The 21,463-nt window shown below is 36.5% G+C and overlaps 1 protein-coding gene across 1 annotated transcript in view; it reads right to left on the reverse strand.

The window, feature by feature from the left end:
- Window positions 1-1,048: 1,048 nt before the first annotated feature.
- su(f) (cleavage stimulation factor subunit su(f)) overlaps window positions 1,049-21,463 on the reverse strand; it is a 54,562-nt gene continuing 34,147 nt past the window's right edge. The window contains exons 4-14 of the mRNA XM_071696316.1: window positions 17,740-17,837; window positions 15,768-15,921; window positions 15,168-15,401; window positions 12,912-13,103; window positions 11,573-11,764; window positions 9,713-9,959; window positions 7,138-7,304; window positions 6,487-6,575; window positions 5,303-5,475; window positions 4,807-4,941; window positions 1,049-3,403 (exon numbers count right to left, since the gene is read on the reverse strand). Coding sequence (XP_071552417.1) covers window positions 3,207-3,403; window positions 4,807-4,941; window positions 5,303-5,475; window positions 6,487-6,575; window positions 7,138-7,304; window positions 9,713-9,959; window positions 11,573-11,764; window positions 12,912-13,103; window positions 15,168-15,401; window positions 15,768-15,921; window positions 17,740-17,837 — 1,878 coding nt within the window. The 3' untranslated portion in view covers window positions 1,049-3,206. The remainder of the gene's footprint in view (window positions 3,404-4,806; window positions 4,942-5,302; window positions 5,476-6,486; window positions 6,576-7,137; window positions 7,305-9,712; window positions 9,960-11,572; window positions 11,765-12,911; window positions 13,104-15,167; window positions 15,402-15,767; window positions 15,922-17,739; window positions 17,838-21,463) is intronic.

Below are 21,463 nucleotides of genomic sequence, written 5' to 3' on the forward strand. Positions count from 1 at the left end.
TAACACTACCTCGCTGATGAAGGAAATGGCGAATGTATATATAAAAAAAAAAACCTGTATAGTATGGTCACCATTTACACATGAAAATAAAATAAAAAACAATAAAGAAACACTTCAAAAGTAAATAAAAACTGCCATGAGAGGCTGAAAGAACATGAGCTCTATAGTCTAAAAAGATGTAAGGAGTTACTTTTCATACATATTCACATTTCCCACATTAGCGAGGTAGCAATAAGAACAGAGAACTGAGCCTTAGAGGAAATAGCCTCACTTGGCCCCCCTTTCTGTTCCTTCTTTTGGATATTTAAAAATGGGAAGGGAGGATTTCCAGCCCCCCCACTCCTTCCCCTTTTAGTTGCTTTCTATGACACGCATGGAATATGTGGGAAGTATTCTTTATCCCCTATCCCAGAGGTACATAATTATATATTCCTGAAAGCATATAGAAGGCACGAAAGAACTAAAGAAACAATGAAAAAAGATTCACCTTATGGTTGAATTCAATACCTGATGAACCTCACAATGATGATTATAGAAAAGAAGTAGCAACTGAGAGATTATAATCATACATGCAAGATGTGTGATGAGTGCTGCATATTGAGCATATTAAGGTGATATCTTTTTACTGGTATTTGTAGACAGGTATTCCCCGTCTCTCCACTTCTGCCACATAGATCCTCTTTTTCACTGGTATTTGTAGATTGGTATTCCCCTTCTATCCACTTCTGCCACATAGATCCTCTTAGCTTTTCTTTGCTAATCCTTTCCACATGTCCAAACAATTTCAGACCACCCTTGTTAGCCCCCTCAATCATGTTGCACTGACTACCACACCTCTCTCCTACAGTCATTCCATATACAGTTAGTTCATTTCTTTCAATGATTAACACTAAATATGTGAGATTGTTGCAAAAAAATGTACAGCACTGTACTCATATATGCTTTTATACTATCAAACATATGTCAGTAAAGACAGCTTTTAAATGAATGAGAAAAAACACAGCCCATTAACATTATTTCTCAGATTGAGCATATATACACACAAAATATATTTTTGAAAACACTTTATATTATTAGAATTCAACACAATACCTTACTGCAAAACTTTTTCGATGAAAGTATCTCAGCTGTCGAAACATCAGAACATTAAGTCTACGATAGTTAGTAAAAAGCCATTTTCAATTTCCATACGCACCATATACACAAAAAAAATATTCACTTTTTCATACACATTTTGTGAGAGGTGGGCATGTGTTTGCAAATAATACATATATCAGGTACATTTATTCTAACCAATGTTACTATTTATTAACGTAATATTTGCATACCATTTACTTTATCCATTTAACAATGTGTGCACAAAAGAGATGCAAAGTAATTGTGTTCTTACAAAAGGTGAGAAAAGACATGGTAATTCTGAGGGAAATTAATAATGTAATTTCTTTACATGAAACAGTATTTGTTTTTAATGTAGAAAAATACTTTAATATATTAGTACATTTATAGCATGGCAAAAAAATTCTAACTTATCGTATGTATAAAAAGAATGATGCTTGTACAGTGAAACCAGTACCATACTGCTGTGATAACTAAAAGCTAACTCAAGATATAGAGTTCACCGAATGTTCACACATATCATAACCTTGTGAATATTTTTCTATCATTTATTAACAGGCTCAATTTGCAAGTTTCTTGTAGGTTGAGTCTGAGGTGTCCTTTAATTAGACATAACCACCACCCCAATTATTAAGAATTTCCATAACTTTTATTTGTATGTTTACTGATACTTGCTTATGTAAATGAGATACACTAACAAAGAAAGAAAAATAAAAAAATAGGATATAGATGAATATGAAAAACAAAACTGCTAATACACAGCCTTTACATGACAGCAGTGGCCAGTCACATCTTACTCAGTATATAATCCAAGCATTTGCATATTGTACATATATACACATGTATATACACTCATTCACACAATATTTGTACTTTTTTATTTCAAAGTAAATCAGTTAATTAAAAAGGTTTATAAAAGGAATGGAAATTTTAACCAAAACTGCGTGAAAACAATGTATCTGTTATTCAAAAATTTGAAGTATTTTCTATTTGACAAAATGTATTGATTTCTGCTCATAAATGAAATTCAACACTCTCACTATTTCTTGCTCAAAAAGTTTGTGAGATGCCTACAGAGGTTATATGTAACTTTTTTTTTTTCTACAAATATATAAGAATGTATGTAAATGTAATATATCTTAACAGGTGTTAGCAGACTCCACCAGCAAGTTGTAACACAATGAGTGAGAAGTTACTTTGATAAGGCTGTATTATTGTCAGTGGATGGAAAAGAGCACAGCATCATCAAGGACCTTTTCACCTCAAAGGAACCCACTTTACCCAGTTCTTGCACGGAAAACAACCTTGAAGCTGCATAACAGGCGTCCTACGGTTACATAATAATAATACACCATAATATGTCGTCATACAGAATAAAAACCTTGCCAGAAGTACAACTAGAACGTTACAAAAAGAAGTTAACCTTGCTTCTATCATCATAATATATGATATTTACAAATTCATTATTTACAATTTCAATATAAGCTTCACAACTTGGATGTTTCCCCCCAATTAAACCAAAACCTATACTTCTTTACACTATCTAATACTTCCATCATGTGGTATCCTACTAGTGAGAAGGATCTGTTCAGTTCAAGACCTAAAATGCTGGTAACCGGTCCCTTCCATAACATAGTTAAAAAAAAAAAAAAAAAAAAAGCCTTTCCTGCTCACCCCAAGACTGATCCCATTTCTCTTAGGCTCTAAAAAACTTTACCCAGGAGCAGGGAACTTTTCAAAAAAAATTTAACCCCACTTTAATACTGTTAACTATAGCTTCCTCAGAACATTACATGTACAACATGTACTTGATTCTGATGTTTTAAGAACATGAAATATTGGTGATTTAGGTATTGGTAAAGCAAGACAGTTGGTGCATAACACATGCTTGTTGAAACTCTTACAGATGATTTCATCAATCATAGAGTATATAGTTCAAAATGTCAAGAAAATAATTGTACTTCATTTCTTAACATCATTAAGAAATCTGAGCCTTAGGTCCCAAAGATATTACTTTCTAATAAAAACCCTCTCTGACATAATGACAATGTATCATATGGATAAACCAATATCACAACAGATCTAGAGTTTCATTTCATTTTCCTCTGTTGTCTGGCTCTGTAAATATCACTGGTTAGTACTGGTTTGTTGCCATCTTCATCATCAGAGTCATCACCAGTAACCATCTTTCTCTTGCGGTCACCACTTGGATCAACCACCCAATGGACTGACTTTGACAGTTCAAATAGTCGAACATCATGGCTTCCACTAGTTGACCACTGACCACCTAGGGAGATGTGATAAAATGATAAACTCTCTCCTAAAAATGTCAGAAAATTCATTCAAGCCCACTTAATTGTAATAAAAGCAGAGGAAACTTTTATTTTTGTACAGAAAACATTCCTGCCCTTAAAAGTCATGTAATCTACTTGAACTCAACAAAATGACAGTTCTGTGGCCAGAAGTGGAAGTGAGTCGGTGGGTGGGTGGGGGAAAGAGAGAGAGAGAGAGAGAGAGAGAGAGAGAGAGAGAGAGAGAGAGAGAGAGAGAGAGAGAGAGAGAGAGAGAGAGAGCAAAGGTTCTGGGAGCATTGAAGAACGTGTGGAAGGCAAGAACGTAATGTCGGAGAGCAAAAATGGGTATGTTTGAAGGAATAGTGGTTCCAACAATGTTATATGGATGCGAGGCATGGCCTATAGATAGGGCTGTGCGGAGGAGGGTGGATGTGTTGGAAATGAAATGTTTGAGGACAATATTTGGTGTGAGGTGGTTTGATCAAGTAAGTAATGAAAGGGTAAGAGAGATGTATGGTAATACAAAGAGTGTGGTTGAGAAAGCAGAAGAGGGTGTGTTGAAATGGTTTGGACACATGGAGAGAATGAGTGAGGAAAGACTGACAAAGAGGATATATGTGTCAGAGGCGGAGAGAAGAAGGAGAAGCGGGAGACCATACTGGAGGTGGAAAGATGGAGTGAATAAGATTCTGAGCAATGGGGTAAACAATGGAAAGTTTTGTGGGGCCTGGATGTGGAAAGGGAGCTGTGGTTTCAGTGCATTATAAATGACAGCTAGAGACTGAGTGTGAACGAATGTGGTCTTTGTTGTCTTTTTGTAGTGCTACCTTGTGCATGTGCGGGAGGAGGGGGTGTCATTTCATGTGCAGCAGGGTGGCGACGGGAATGAATAAAGGCAGCAAGTATGAATTATGTACATGTGTATATATATATATATATATATATATATATATATATATATATATATATATATATATATATGTCTGTGTGTGTATATATATGTATACGTTGAGATGTATAGGTATGTATATGTGCGTATGTGGACATGTATGTATATACACGTGTATGTGGGTGGGTTGGGCCATTCTTTCGTCTGTTTCCTTGTGCTACCTCGCTAATGTGGGAGACAGTGACAAAGTATAATAAATAAATAAATATATAAATATATATATATATATATATATATATATTTATATGGATGTATATGTATATGTATATACATGTGTATGTGGGTGGGTTGGGCCATTCCTCGTCTGTTTCCTTGTGCTACCTTGCTGACATGGAGATGGCGATTAAGTATAATAAAAAAATATATATGAATAATATATAATATAATAACTGATCAACTGGACTGAAACAGACAGCCATATTCATAAAATTAAGCTGAATTACTTACCCTGCTCAGGGAGGTTGAGCCTCATGAAGAGATCCACCAGAGCCTCTAGTTTTACAAAGGGGCCACGGAAACAATTTGGTGGTGGTAGAAGAGATAGCAAATTGGCCACAGCAGGAGGGGGTGGGAAAGCTCCTCCTGAAATAAGAGAAAACAGCTTCTTTTTAATGTATGTCAGATAAATGTGCACGAAGCACTTAATGACATAACAGGCAATATCACTAATATGAAATGAAAAGATTGAAGAATAAGAACAAGCAAAAATGAGTGTAAAAAGCCACTAACCAACAACACTGCAATCCCTGCTTAAAAGCAATAAAACAGTATCTCAGACTTATCACCCCAGGATCTGTTCCACATGCTCAGAACAGAAGATATCTGAGATACAGGAAGGAATTAGGGAAGGTATGGCAACATAACCTAAGGAAATGAAATTGAGCAAAATTAGGGAGTAAAAGAGTTACAGTCAGCTGCTATCACATAAAATTGCTAATATTACCTTTGATAGGGTGTTCACCAGGGACATATTTAGCCTTGGGCTTAAAGGGGATCATTTGAGAGAAATCTGGTCGTGCATAGGTTGGCTCTTGGGCTTCATGTATTGACAAGCCTCGAGGAATGTTGGGGTTGATAATCATGGCATGAGTGGAGATGTCTCGGTAACCAATAGCTCTGCAAGTTTAGATTTGTTAAGCACTTCACACAATTAATACAGAACAATATGTACCCAATGGCTTCTCTCATAAGTTATAAATCTGGTCATGACAAAAGCTATGTAGAGTATATTAGAAGTATTACCTACATATCTTTTAATAGAATAAACAAAAAAATTCTACCTGTACTGCTACATAATTGCAAAATACTGGGAAAATTGGTCATTACTGTTACCAAACACCTCATATACAAAGAAATTGAATATAAGATAAAATACTTAATACTGTATTCATATTATTCCCTATGAGTCTAAATAAAAATCACAGTCAGTGTGGGTGGTGTGAATGAAGATGTAATTAGTCTTACCTGATGAAATCAAGTTACTAACCAAAGTAAAAAATTAAGGAGCACTTATATCATTTTGGAAGCCTTAGTACACTTTAGTAAACTGGGCTTAAGGATATGTGTAAGAGAACTGATAGACTATATGAACTTGATAAATGGCAAGGAGCTCCTTCCTATCTCTAATATGTCCTCCAGTTGCCATAGAGGGTCTGGTTATTGTTGGAGACAAAAAAAAGAGAAAGATAAGGCTTAAAAAAGGCATTGGTTCCTTAGCAGAAGTTAAGCTCTTCTGGGAGTTTAGGCAGGGCTGAGCAAGATATCCTTAGGCTTCCCAAGAAGTAATGGTTGGTATGAGCATCTCATAACTTTATAATTAGACTGTAAACAGTTAAACTCAAACCATAAAAAGGGACAGTACCCAAATAGTTCTCAGACAAAAGTTTGTCTTTTCACTTCAATGGCAGTATATAATTAAAAACTTCCCCCATATAACATCCAACTAAGCTGTGTCTAATGAAAATATTCTTTAACCTGAAGTCATGGCATAGCTCCACACATTTGCTGGTAAGTTCCTTTTTCATCAAAAGGATGCAGAGGATAAGAGAATGTCAGCCCAAAACAAAAAATCTTATACTTATAACCTATTTCAATGAATTCTAAGATACAGGTCGATCATAAACTCACTTCAGCTCAGCAGGAGTACAGGGGTAAAGGTCCATAAATTTGTATCTGTCAACAAGCTGGGCTGTATCCTTCCCTTCAAATTCTTGCAACTGGAAAAAAGAGCATTCAGTCCTTAGAAATCCTTACAGAGAAAGAAGTCATGAATCATGGATACAATTAAGAATGAATACTCATAACTATGCATATTCAAAATTAATTCTGTCAGAGTTTAAAAATTACACCCTTAAAATTAGATAAAACTCTACATGATGGTGAAACTTTAGAAGTACTCAGAAATGTAAACATCATCAATCAAACAAAGCAAAGGATGCTAATTGTTTGTTTTTGACATTTCCTCATTACAGGGAAAGATATGATTAAGTATACAACAAATGGTTTATCTCTTACACAGGTTAAAGGTATGTGTCACCAGAGTTCACTCTCAGTTCCAATCAGAATACAAGATTAGAAAAGTTTAGTAGAAGTCTTTTAGTTTGGAAGAGAAGGAGACCTTACAAATCTTCAACTGTCACTACTGTAAATGTTACAAATGTAGTGTCTAATACTTCTAATCACAAAAGGCAAATATCCTACAGTGTAGTACCAAATGAATCTACACGAGTAAACAGGTGAAATTGTAGTACCTAAACCATTCTCATTCAAATATCTCACCTTTTGTAGTACATGAGCTCGTCTTTTCTCCACCTTGACAATTGATGCTAGATCTCCTACATTGCACTCAAACTCCAAAAAACGGTTCCAAAGCCCTACTGTATCTTCATTCTTCAATTGTCCAGAAGTCAAAACTCGTTCAAACAAAACTCTTGTGTTGTTATCCTCTGTAGCACAAAAAAGAGAAAATTACCAATGTATGCATCTTGTTCGACTGTGGTCATTGTGTCTGATATAGAGGAATCTGACTGTATACCACAGCTTTATTGTAAATAAATCTATCTATCTATCTATATCTCTGATGCCTGTTCCCTTCTGGACCCACCCTCAAAGAAGTGGCCATGGCAAAAGAGTCTTCATAACTGATGAACTCTAATGCTGCTTCTTAGCCTTCAGTGCCTCACCCTTAACAGGCCACTGGCAGAGGACAATTCTACTAAATAAAACTAATAAAGGTCATCAATCATTACAGATTTTCTTTCTTTTCACACATCTTCATACAGTCTGCAAAACAATCTGATTTCCATTCAAAATAAGGCTTTCACGCATCTGGTTTTATTTGGGAAACAAAATCCTATTACTTGCTCATGGTGGGGATACTCTTATGTCTGGCAGCATGGCACAGTCTTAGAAGTAAGATGACAGGATTTGTTGCCTCAGTCACCCCATGATGTTGAAAGTAGAGGGATGCAACTTTTACTAGGTCTGGTCAACCCAGGAAGACTAGTAAGGTATCTGATAATATGAATGGGATGGATTTTTCAACACCATGTTTCATCAGGTTATCATTTGTCTTACTGGTTTCCCTATGTCAATTACACCCAGCTACTCAGAGAAGGATGACAAAAAAAAAAAAAAAAAAAAGTGCCCAGATGACCATGGCCCCATCGTTACATCTTGAAATCTCATTTGTAGACACAACTCCTTGCTTCTGAGCAAAAAAACAGGCCTTTATTTCTAGGTAAAACTTCTTAGGGCCGATGGTCAGTTACTGTTAGAGATGAGATATCTACCATGACAGAATAGCAAAAATATTAAGCTCAAGGACAATGAACAAAAGTTGCATCCTTCCATCCACTGTTAATACCATGGGCTAATTGTGGTAGCAAATCACATCATCTGACTTTTAAGACTGCACCATGCTCCCAGACATGTGATATCCCAACATAAGTGAAGACCTTTTCTTCAAAGGAAATCATTAGATTTTTTATAGACTGAAAATGCTTATAAGTACGTAAATCTTGAACTAGTTGACTAAAGAGACTGAGCTACTCCACTTTCATATCATCAAGCCCCTTAAATGTCTGTGCCTTCCTCAAGCATAAAAGTGGGCAAAACATTAATAATGATATTGACAAATCCTTGATCACACTCAATATCCATGTTATGAATTGTGAACAGTAGGCAGCAGTCACCTTTAAGGTCATCAGTATCATTCCTTAGTAATATAAGAGTGTGAAACTGATGTGGTTTCTTACACTGATCATAAGATATCTCTGGGTTAATGCATCCTGTAAGTCAAGTGTTGAATCACCTCATGATACACATCTCTTTAAGGTTTATATTGAATCTGCAGTAACAGAGCTCTGTCGGCACTGTATTCTGAACAGAAACTATATTGCACAATCAACATAATTCTAAATGAAATCAACTTTGTCAGGATCACTAAAACAAATTTTACATTATTCTTTTAATTTCTAAACTACAGCTTAAGCTTATAACAAGTGCAAATGGGTTAAGCCAATGAAACTTGTAAGTTATGGAGCTTAAAATCTCTGTAAAGCTTGTGACATTTGCAGGGCTTATAACACCTAAAAAGCCTGAGGCATTTGCACAGAACATGAAGTGCTAAATTGACAGAAGACTTTTAATTTGTTGACTACTTTTATGATATACTTTAAAATTCCAATAGTCTATATGCAACATGACAAACTGAGCAGTCTTAGCAGAACATTGTACTTGTTGTGTGATGTCAACAGTCTATCTATATCTCTGATGCCTGTTCCAATTGGAACTTCCTCAAAGGAGGTGGCCCCAGCAATAGAGTATCCATAACTAAAGAACTCCAATGACGCTTTTTAGCCATTAGCGCCTCACCCTTAACAGGCCACTGGCAGAGGGCAAGTCTAATGCAGTGTTTGCAGAGGCTCCTACCTAACATTCCTAATGACTACTTCAATCTACTGCTCCTACTAATACTTCTACCTAATGTTTCTACCTAATGCTCCTACCTAATGTTTCTACATACTACTTCTATATACTAAGGTGTCAATATAGAGGAAACACAGATCTAACTGAAAAACCAGCTGGTGTATTACCTATAGCTAAGTGTGTTAGTCTTTCCTTTGGGGTAGGGTTAACTAATGATTCACTAGGCCAATATGTGACAGAACAAGCAGATTTACATAAAAGACCATGACTGCAAAGTGTTCAATGGATGATCAATGAGAAGGCGATGACCTCTGTACTTCTCTAAGTAGTATGAATTCATGTTTTATGGACTCTGGGCTGTATGTTGCCAAAACAGGTTATAAGTCATTTCAAGTACAGTAAAAAGTAAGAGAATATTACTCACCATTTAGATGTGACAGATAATCAACATATGCCATAATATAATCAGCATTATCTGGAAATTTCTTGAGGCCAAGTTCAAATATCCTAAAAGCAATGTCCTTATTTTTTGTGCAATAATACTCCATCAAAGCAGCACCAACATAGACATGGAATCGAGTACGAACATCTTCACGAGCCTTCTTGAACACTTCTCTTGTTGACTTAATACCCTCAGCCCTACGCGCAAATTTCATATATTGAAGATATGCCTGGAAATACAAATGAAAAACTTCTGCAATTACAAAGCACATCAGTATATATTGTTTAAGTTTCACATAAATCAACTAAGGCAGGAAAAGGTGAACAGGAATGAAGAAATAAATCATTGAAAAATTTCAAGCATGGTTAGATGAATGTTGAGATATCACAGAAAAATTCTAAAAAGAGAAAAATATTACATTTCTAAGAAGAGTAATGACTGAAGAATACTGAGCCAGATGTTTGGTAAGGTTTGTTTGCAGGAATGCTACACCACAATCTACCATACATTCTTGAGATATGTCTGTAAAAGGGCAAACAATGTACAAGAAGTTAGTAAAGATACCTTAAAATAAGTTAGAAGAGAAAAGACACAAAACAATGAGTAATAAGGAATTAAATGAAGGTGTAATATCATGAAAGAATTTTTGGTAAGCTGATGGATTAAACTGACAATGTAGTAGAAAAAAAAAATCAACAAGGTTAAAAGACTGAAGAAAATCTCCCAGCAAGGTGTATTAGGAGATGTAAAAGAGAAGAATGAAAGTAAGTGGAAAAACAGGATGAATGAGGTATCAATAAGACTGGGGTTTGGTAAAGGAAAGAAGACCAGATGGAGATGGTTCAGCATGAGCCATTGTGCTCTACAGTAAGAAACAGTTTATAAGATACAGACTGAGAAAGAGTTAACACTGTAACTCAGATTTCCGGTAACTGTTTGAGCAGAATGTATGGCCATACAGCTTTTGCCTCCCAAACTGAGAAGTATAAGCACTACCATTTGCAAAAGAGGAAAAGGAGGAGACAAATGTACTAATGTCCACAGACTACAACTAAATCAGAAAAAAAAAAAAATTCATCATCAATTTTTAAAAATCTGAAAATGAAGGTACAACATATAGGGGATGAGAATAATCTTGCAGGTATGATCCACTTGAAATTGGATTCCAACAATTCTAAAGAGCAAACAAGTAGATTATGGAGTCTTAACCTAACGGAAGAACAATACAACACAAACTGGGTTAAATCCATAAGTATACTCTTCCTGAGGATTTGAAAGACTCAAACAAATGAAAATGACCAAAATGTATCCATAATCCTGAATCAAGTCATCTTTTAACACTGCCTTAAAACAGGAATTTGCTCAGATCTAAGAAAGCAATAAACTTAATCTTCCAAAACAAATTTCAACTTTCTAAACTAAGGCCAAGACAAAACAAACTCCCTGAACCATGTAAATGAGATGCATCCATTCTAAATATGAGGATTTATGGGAATGACAGGAGATACAGGTCAACTAACCATAAATGTAGTAGATGTACAAGATGTTCAACTATATTAACCTAAGAAACTGTGTCTGAAAAACCATAAAATTCATAAACCAAATAATGTAAACAGCTTTAACTTCCCATAATAGATATGGAATTATATATGAAAAGACTTATGCTTTCGAATGAACTCATTACAAATGGTGGATCCTTAAGAGTTGATGCAGTTTGATTTCCAACTTAAACTTTACACTGTACCCAGTAACTCAGGTCTCTATGCATTACAAATTGCCTGATACAAAAATTGGAACTTTATAAAAAAATTAACATTTAATCTAAGTGAAAAAAGAACATACCAAGGTTGGATCAACATCTTCCATTTCGATGTATCTTTGGTAAATTTTGTGTACCTCTTGATACCGCAGACGTGATTCTTCAAAGTCAGCATAAGCAAAAAAAAGCAGCTGATTCTTTCTCAAGGGTCCAGAAATTGCACGCTCATATATCTGTGCTGCTTCTTCACTGAAGATCTTGCTGGCATTTACATCCTGGTGGAGACAAATGGTTGTAAGACATATTTCTATCAGCTGAAATACTATCAAGCCATTTCCCAAACTTGAGGCTGCATTTTCCTTACATCTGATTTAATACAAACATCTACAATGCAACACTTAAGACTTTTGTGAAAGATGTATACAATGAAATTTCTGATAAAACGTAGTTTTTCAGAATTTCAAGAGAATGCTTACAAAGCTGGTTACAAAGCATCCCTTCACTTGTCAAATGGTATTCTTCTACTTTACTAATGATCTTTTTAATGTAATATGTAAATTCAGAAACCTAAGAAGAAAATTAACATGGCACCTTTCAAGGAGTGATTCACAGATCTATAATATCCAATTACTAAGAAAGTGGATCATAGGGTGGGGGAGGGGGCGAAAATTTTGGGAGCCTTGAAAAATGTGTGGAAGTCGAGAACATTATCCCGGAAAGCAAAAATGGGTATGTTTGAAGGAATAGTAGTTCCAACAATGTTGTATGGTTGCGAGGCGTGGGCTATGGATAGAGTTGTGCGCAGGAGGATGGATGTGCTGGAAATGAGATGTTTGAGGACAATGTGTGGTGTGAGGTGGTTTGATCGAGTAAGTAACGTAAGGGTAAGAGAGATGTGTGGAAATAAAAAGAGCGTGGTTGAGAGAGCAGAAGAGGGTGTTTTGAAATGGTTTGGGCACATGGAGAGAATGAGTGAGGAAAGATTGACCAAGAGGATATATGTGTCGGAGGTGGAGGGAACGAGGAGAAGAGGGAGACCAAATTGGAGGTGGAAAGATGGAGTGAAAAGGATTTTGTGTGATCGGGGCCTGAACATGCAGGAGGGTGAAAGGAGGGCAAGGAATAGAGTGAATTGGAGCGATGTGGTATACAGGGGTTGACGTGCTGTCAGTGGATTGAATCAAGGCATGTGAAGCGTCCGGGGTAAACCATGGAAAGCTGTGTAGGTATGTATATTTGCGTGTGTGGACGTGTGTATATACATGTGTATGGGGGTGGGTTGGGCCATTTCTTTCGTCTGTTTCCTTGCGCTACCTCGCAAACGCGGGAGACAGCGACAAAGTATAAAAAAAAAAAAAAAAAAAAAAAAAAAAGAAAATACTGCTTTTCTAAATTGAATCAACAACTGGTTAAGGAACTAACCCCTTTTTCTGATAAAAGTTTTGAAGATTCTTGGAGAAACAGTGCTCCCTCATACCAGATGTCAGGGTGATGTGAGAGACACAAGAGGCACTGCTCATAAGCAAATCTCACACGCTTGGTTACCAGAGTCTGATCATCGGTACGCAAAGGGTTATCTTTCTCCCATCTGATGTATCTCTTCCAGATCTCAACCTGAGAGGGTTTATTTAAACAAAACCATAAAATAAATTCCTTACAAATAAAACCCTATGGCCAATCAGCATCTTAAAAGAACACCTTATGATGAAAAATGTAAGAACAGTAGTTCTAAGTAGTTCAAACGATTATAATGCAACCCAAGATCCCTACCTTGCCCTTACAGTGTAATCAACCATTCTGTCAATTCAACCTTTCTGTCAATTCAAAACAGATGACTTATACAAATAAAATATATGGAACTTTTAACCTTAAACTTTTCTCAAAGTTATTTCACATAATCATACATAATTTCACTTTGTTGACAACAACCATTCCATATCAGCATGAGAGTGCAGGAAGCGGACTGGGATTCCAACACTGCTAATAACTATTTTCATTATGAGTACATACATCTCTAGACACAGTCATTATGTTAGCAACCTCCTAAGACAAAAACCATGGATCTGTAAGGCAGCAAGGAATCTTAAAGCAATAAACAGAGTGAAAGTATGCATATGGCAAGTATTGTCACAGCAATTATAAATTGTTCCATGTACTGGGAAGAAACCAGAGCTAAGGAATACACTCCTGGATTATCTGACATGAATAGATTAAATATAGTAGTTGAATCCCGGGCTCCTACTGTGTCATGGATGTACTACATTCAGTAATAGGGTAATGATGGACTCCTTTGGAGTGAGAAGTTCCTGAGATTGCATTCCTTTTCATCTACTTCACTACACGTGGAGCGCTGGTATTCTGTCTACAAATATGCAATCTCATCACACGTGACTGCTGTCCACAAATATGCAATCTCACCACATGTGACTGCTGGCACAGTCCATAAATATGCAATCTCTCCTTGTCATGCATAACACTTCGACAACTCAAACAATTCATTCTTCACAACTCTAGAATTTTGTGGTGAGCCCTATGCACTACTTAATGCTCCCATCTAATGTTTCTACCTAATGCTCCTGTCTATTGTTCCTACCCACTACTAGGTAGAAGTAATTTTTTTTTTTTTATACTATTTGCCATTTCCCGCATTAGCGAGGTAGCGTTAAGAACAGAGAACTGGGCCTTAGAGGGAATATCCTCACCTGACCCCCTTCTCTGTTCCTTCTTTTGGAAAATTAAAAAAAAAAAAAAAAAACAACAAGAAAGGGGAGGATTTCCAGCCACCCGCTCCCTCCCCTTTTAGTCGCCTTCTACGACACGCAGGGAATACGTGGGAAGTATTCTTTCTCCCCTATCCCCAGGGTAGAAGTAATAGGTAATAGATACGAATATTAGGTGGGAGCACTGGGTAAAAACAAGGTTAGAACATAAGGTAGAAGTAGTAGGAAGAAACATTAGGTAGGATCCTCTATAAACACTGCACTAGAACTGTTCTCTGCTAGTGACATTAGGGTGAGGCAGAAGGTTTGAGAAGCAGCACCAGAGTTCACCAGTTATGGCGACTCTTTTTCCATGCATACCCCCTGAAAGAGTTCGCAAAGGGAAAGGAGATCGGGAATAGAAATAGATGGATAGATCATGCATCCTCACCAAAGGTGGCTTTTCACTTGCAGTGTAGCACCATGCAAGTCTGGTGAACACCAAATGAGTGGTATAAAACTGAGGTTGTTAGGAAGAAACTGGATTTCAGTGGCAATGAATAAAACAAAGTCCCCCCACTGAAGGATGTTATTCAAGTTCAAAATCAGGAAATATGAAGCAAGAAATGCAAGAGAGGAAGACTAGTACTTTAGAAAGCAGAAAAGTACTCAGAAGAATCATCTGAATGACACTGAATAAGATTATTGGTTAAAAGGGAGAGCGTAAAACAAAGAACAGACCCTCGAGTAAAACCACTGCAGACAGAATAAGAATGATAGACCAGTCCATCATTAGGGGTAAAAATAGACTGATTGGAAAAAACAGGGAATCTGTACAGAGCATAGGTGGTGCGGGGGTGATTCAAAAATGGAAATCTAAAAATCAAAGACTTATGCCAAACCTATCATAAAGGTCTACAATAGTCTTCCAAAACCAAAGTTACGGCAATCAGGACAAGAACATTAAAGAACTCCTCACTTGTTTTGTTTCTTCAGGAAGAGCTGATGGTGGCACACTGGGTAAATGGCGATTTAAACCACGCGTCTCAGCCTCCAGTTCCTTCCCAACTCTACGTGCATTCATGTAATCCCTTCCCCTCTCTATGTTCATCTTCTCAGCAATAATGGGATTAATACTCTTCTCAAATTCAAGGTAGTCCCTCCATAACTGCTCAATATTGGCCATTGGGGTCACTATGCCACGTTGGTACACCTGTCACATAAAGAAACTGTCATGGATGGTTGACTATACCATTTTCAAATCAAGGAACCCAAGATGGTCAGGAAATGTTTCCTACACAAATAATACGTATATACTGTATCTATCATACCAGATGAATAGGTTATTACATAAAAAACACAGTTACTAGTTGAACAGGTTAATGCATAAAAAACCATTCTACCAAAAAGCTAACAAAAAATCTTAACAACCCATGAGACTCATTCAACAAGAAAAGTACTTTTCCTTTTATGTGTTACGATATCAAACAGAAAAAATATATTTGCTGACACTATCCGTTTTACTTACAAAGCTCTGCACTAGTGCATCCAGATATTCAAGATGAAATCATATATTTACCTTTCTGACTGCCATGATCTTCTGATTCTCAGCATATGAGCCCACAACCTCAACATTCTTCAGCAGGTTGGCATAATCATTCCAGAGTGTATATGAATTGTAGTCCATACCTATTTTGTCTGTGGCAAACTCGTACGCTTGAGACAGTTTCTCTCTGTAAATAACAAGCTATCATTAGCATACTCATAATAATTCAAAATTTAGAAACATTAGCAATATTTGTGCACCTAAATCCTTTAGGCACTTTCCAGCTACCAGCTAATCAGAACCTCCTAAATATGACTTAATGCACATTTCCATGTTCTTTTATCAATACACACCATTCATTAACATATTCCCTCCTTGTCCCTGTGTTCCCCTAAACAGATATATACAATTAACCTCACTCAAACTTTTCAAATTCCTTTCTCCTCATTCCCTTTCCATCTAATCAAAACAACCAAGTATCAAGCACTCCCATGACATTAACTATCTGTAGACTTTCCTTATTTCTAACTATTTTCTCTCTTCTTTTCGCAATCACCTTTCAGAATAAAAATCTAAATATGAATATCCATACACCAAGATAATGGTATTTGAGATGAGGGAGTAAAAGGGAAATGACATTAGAAGGCCAGTAGGAGGAGAGGGTCTATGAACTTTAGAATATGAACTTAAGAAATGTGAAAGCATCTTAAGCAAGGATAGAAGACTGAAAAATGAGATAACAAAGAGTTAAAAAGGCAGGCAAATATCCAAAACATTCCAGAAAGTAAAGAAAGGGAAACATGTTAGCTAGCATATATGACAAAGTGTTTTCTAAGGAATGATATAAGCAACAATATTATGAGTTAAAGAAACGCAAATTTTAGACTGACTGATTAGTGGAAAAGAGTGAGGTATTTGTTCTTCACAAAATAGTAGACACTGTTTGCATCTATACTGCCTATTCTCCTATTATCTGTGTATCACATCTGCTTATATAAATGTTCTGTAATCCCTTCTGTTTTCCTACTGTTTTGTAACTCAAATAGCCATGTATTCTGTTCCCCTAATCCTTACTTGTAATTCAATTATAAGCTTATGTTAGATCAATCATACATATTCACTCATACCAATTAAAAATTTCATTCCCCAATTATTCTAGCTATCACTTTGTGATTTCCGAAATACTTTTTTTGCCAGCTTGCCAATAACCTTGCCTTCTATACAGGATACTTAGTAGTCTTATATCCCTGTATTTACTGTACTTATTCTTTATACCTATACCATCATACATTAGTACAATTACTAAACCCCCAGCCCCTTCAGCTGCTGAACATCCAACCTGCTAAAATTTATCACTGATAAATCTATTACTTATTTTGATGCTTGGTTACCAGTGCTTTGCCTGGTAGGTTTGCCTATGTGATCACACTGAGCAAAGGGGGGTGCCATTTCATGTGTGGCGGGGTGGCGGCGAGAATGAATGAAGGCAGCATGTATGAATATGTACACGTGTATATATGTATATGTCTGTGTATGTATATGTTGAAATGTATAAGTATGTATATGTGCGTGTATGGGCGTTTATGTGTATACATGTGTATGTGGGTGGGTTGGGCCATTCTTTCGCCCATTTCCTTGCGCTACCTCGCTAATGCGGGAGACAGCGATAAAGTATATATATATATATATATATATATATATATATATATATATATATATATATATATATATATATATATATATATACCCAGCGATATGAAGAAAGAATCTCTAATAAATTCTTATCACATTTCAATAATAATGCTTAGCGTAAAAGCTTTTCGGATCCGTTCAAAATTTCTCAAAGACTGATATACAAATTCGGTAGACAAACACCAGAAATACTACATAAATCCCCATTACCTTACTTCCATGATCAATCTTGAATGAACACTCAAGTTTAGTAAGTGACACGTCTGACCTGTGACTGACCCGTCTCATACGGGGAATGACCTTCATAACATACCTGTAAGTTGGTAAACTGGACTTCGTCTCCTTGACATATGTGACATAAAGGCGCCATAGATCGATGTTGAGTACTTTGGTAAGACATCGTTGGAATAGCTGAAAATAGTCATCGGATCAGCATAATGTAATATCGAAACCTGGCACATGTTTTTTCCCATAAACGCGTTGAAAATATAGCTTACACACATGTCAAAATTACAAGGCTAAACAAACACACCAACAAAAAAACTGTGATCAACACACCAACAAAAATATCTAGTTCTGCTTGTCTATTAACACCTAACATATCATCCACTGTTATGTACAGCAAATGAATACCGATGAAAATAACTTTACAAGTTCACTCTGATTAAATTACTGATATAACCAAGTTTTTGTACACTCACATGAATAAGAGGTTTAGTGAAGTAACAGACTTGACTTGAGCTAATAGGAATATTGCGCACCTCTTCTTTTCCACCAAAATAGGCGATGTTTTCTTGCTTCAATATCTTTTCCTCAAATATGATTCCATTCCCATACTCCTTAACTCGAAAGATCATTTTCCTCTATCTACCAAATTCTATGGTGCTCATCTGTCTTGTTTCACTCACCTTCCATCTTTTTTTTTTTCTATTCCTCCTTCTCTCTTTCCCTATATCTATATCTATTTCTCTCTCCTCACCATATTCACCCTCCCATCTGCCATTCCTCCCTCCTTCATGCACTGGTCTAATCAATTATTCACCCTCGTTATTAAGCAATCAGTACACCACTTACTCTCACCATTTTTTCTTTATCTTTCCTTCCTATCCCCACTTTCACTCTCATCTTCCCCTTTCCCGTTTAATTCATCATTCGTCCATTTGCATATACATGTTTCTACTCTCTTCTGTATTCTCTCTCTTTCCCCTAGTCGGTAATGATCTCTGGGTGGGCCTACTCTCCCACACGTTTTAAGAATTTTTTTACAATTAATACTCTCGCTGGTATTGGAGCACATAACACAGGACAGAGAGAGCTACTCGTCACCACTAAAGTAATTAATTATACAGAACACAAAAAGAAGAACATGCACTTTAATTCAGTCTACCGATTAAGATGTTGAGAATGATGAATGGCCATGTCTGTAAATATGTTACAGGCTCACGAAATAAATCTATACCACATTCCTTTTGAACATTCTTAAAATCTCAGACTATCTATCTATCTATCTATATATATATATATATATATATATATATATATATATATATATATATATATATATATATATATATATATATATATATTCGCCATTTCCCACGTTAGTGAGGTAGCGTTAAGAACAGCGGACTGAGTATGATCTCGTCGAAGAACTCACAATGGAGTCCATCCTTTCCCAGCTGCTGATTGAAGCGTAGCCTTTAAGCAGCAAGAGGTCCTGGGGTTGCATAATATGTATCTTTATGATAAATCAAAGGAAAGACTTCAAGAATATAGTTGTCACTCATATTCTATCCGTTATGTCGGGATTCTTTCCGTTCTAGACTTCCTAAGGCTAGCTAGGATGTTGTCAAGACGAAATGTTTGTAAGGCGTCCTAGTTACTGTGTTCAGCTTAGGTCAGCCGATCAAACACTCGACTGAAACCCGATCATATACAATAACTTCAAATATGTAATACCATATACAAGAATTAATAGGCTCCGGCCTATTTGATTTTTGGGTGGTCGGGTGTAGAGAAAGAAACCTTTAGAAATAAAACTAGACTAACTCATCCTCATTCTAGTCACCATTTGTATGTCATAGCCCCAAAGACCCCACTTTAGGGGGGTTCCTGCAGCTTCAAAGCTGCGCTTCAATAAATGGCAGCCCCACGAAAAACACCATCAGCAGATGCTGAAGCAGCAAACGCAACAGCAAAAACAGATGTAGATAGTAGGAGTTTGCAGGAACACATGCAGCATCAGTACCATCAACAGCAACATTCTCAGTTGCTGACGTTCTAGATATACAGTTGCAGCAGCATGACTAAAGTGCTAATTACACTATAATCCCGAATACTATTAATAATCGCTGCTCCCAAACCACTACGAAAGGTATTTCCTCATGAGTGTTCAATAGTCCGTCCCTGCTTGTTTAACATCTTTGGCAAGATTATATATATATATATATATATATATATATATATATATATATATATATATATATATATATATATATATATATATATATATATATTCGCTCTTTCCTCATTTCCATCTATTGGAAAGTAATACAGTAGGGGAAGGTTTCCTGCCCACTAGCTCCCGTCCCTCTTAGTCGCCTTCTACGTAGAACACACACACAATGCCAACAACTGATTTATCATTGGCAACTGTGTTGGGGAAGGGGGTTAATTGTGCGTCTGACACCCGATAGATGTGTCCAGAAACAGACAAAGCAGGACCGTCTTCATATAGCACAGATTGATATAAACGTACTGATCTACATGAAAGCATCCGCAATTTCAGAAATATTCCCTAGTGTCTTTCCTGCAAGATATTTTATAATATAAATAAAAAAGTTCTTTTCTCCCTCGCGTGTACGCCTCACAAGTTCTACATCGTACTTGATATTGCTACAGTTAGAAGTGAAGACTGTCAAATGTAAGAAAATATATGATCGTTGGTGGCAGGAGGGTTGGGTGTGTGGGGTACGAGGTGCATGGGTTCGGAGACAGGGTTATTATGTATCGACTGCATCGTCTCGTTTGATTTCGTTCATATTTGACAAAAATAACATCTATCTTTAGATTCATATTTCCTTTCCTTTTTAATGTTAATCTTCCTCAGGAGCAAGAGTGACATTTCAAATGTTATATAGTGACACTAGGTATTATATTTCTTACATCAGCATTAAGTGTTTTAACTAACGAAAAATGACAAAATAATGGATCTTGCATGTAACCCGGGGATGGATGACAGGCCAGCATCTGCACACAGTTCAACAACCATGTCTTCTTAAACAATTGGAGAACCCTTTAATCATTATGATGCGTTTCCGTGATACTTTCGGAGTTACAAAGCCTGGAGAAAATCAAGTTCTCTTTCGAGTCTACCACGTAACAACAGACTACATTATCGCCTTTATCATGAGAATTTTCGGATACTTGCAGACCAATGGCACATTTCTCACTGGAAGCATACCAGCATGTGTGGAAGTTCCTGCCAAGGTATACCAACGCTTAAGTCTTGGGCTTTTAAATGTCTACTGTTCAATATTACCGTGAGGGCACTAGAATTATATGGACATGCGTAAGAGGGGTAAAGAGCAAGTATCTAAGAAAGGCAGATAACAGAAGACTTATCAGTCTATGACGAGTTTATCTGATGAACTCAGTAACTAAACTAATCTTCCATTTTACTAGATGGAGAGAGGATAGTGAAGCAGAGGGCTCCTCTCCATTATCCAAAATTCGTGCCAATTTCCTTTGTAAAAATCCATACGCGACCACAAATGAACAAAGTCCTAAAGTGGTCTAACTTGCGCTCTGAACAAGGTGTACTTTGCGTTTTCAATCTATACAACTGAGAGGGTGTACAACTGCTTGCATTTATTTACCATTCGTACCAGTAAGTCCTACAAATTATACAACTACAAAACGTGCCATCAAATCCTACCAATGTTGTACTTCTACCATATGTATCATTAAGTTCAACAAGTAATACATCTACCTTACGTACCAACATTGTACATCTACCAAGTGCCATTAAGTTCAAC

Source organism: Panulirus ornatus, chromosome 59, assembly GCF_036320965.1.
Source record: "Panulirus ornatus isolate Po-2019 chromosome 59, ASM3632096v1, whole genome shotgun sequence".
NCBI classification, from domain to species: domain Eukaryota; kingdom Metazoa; phylum Arthropoda; class Malacostraca; order Decapoda; family Palinuridae; genus Panulirus; species Panulirus ornatus.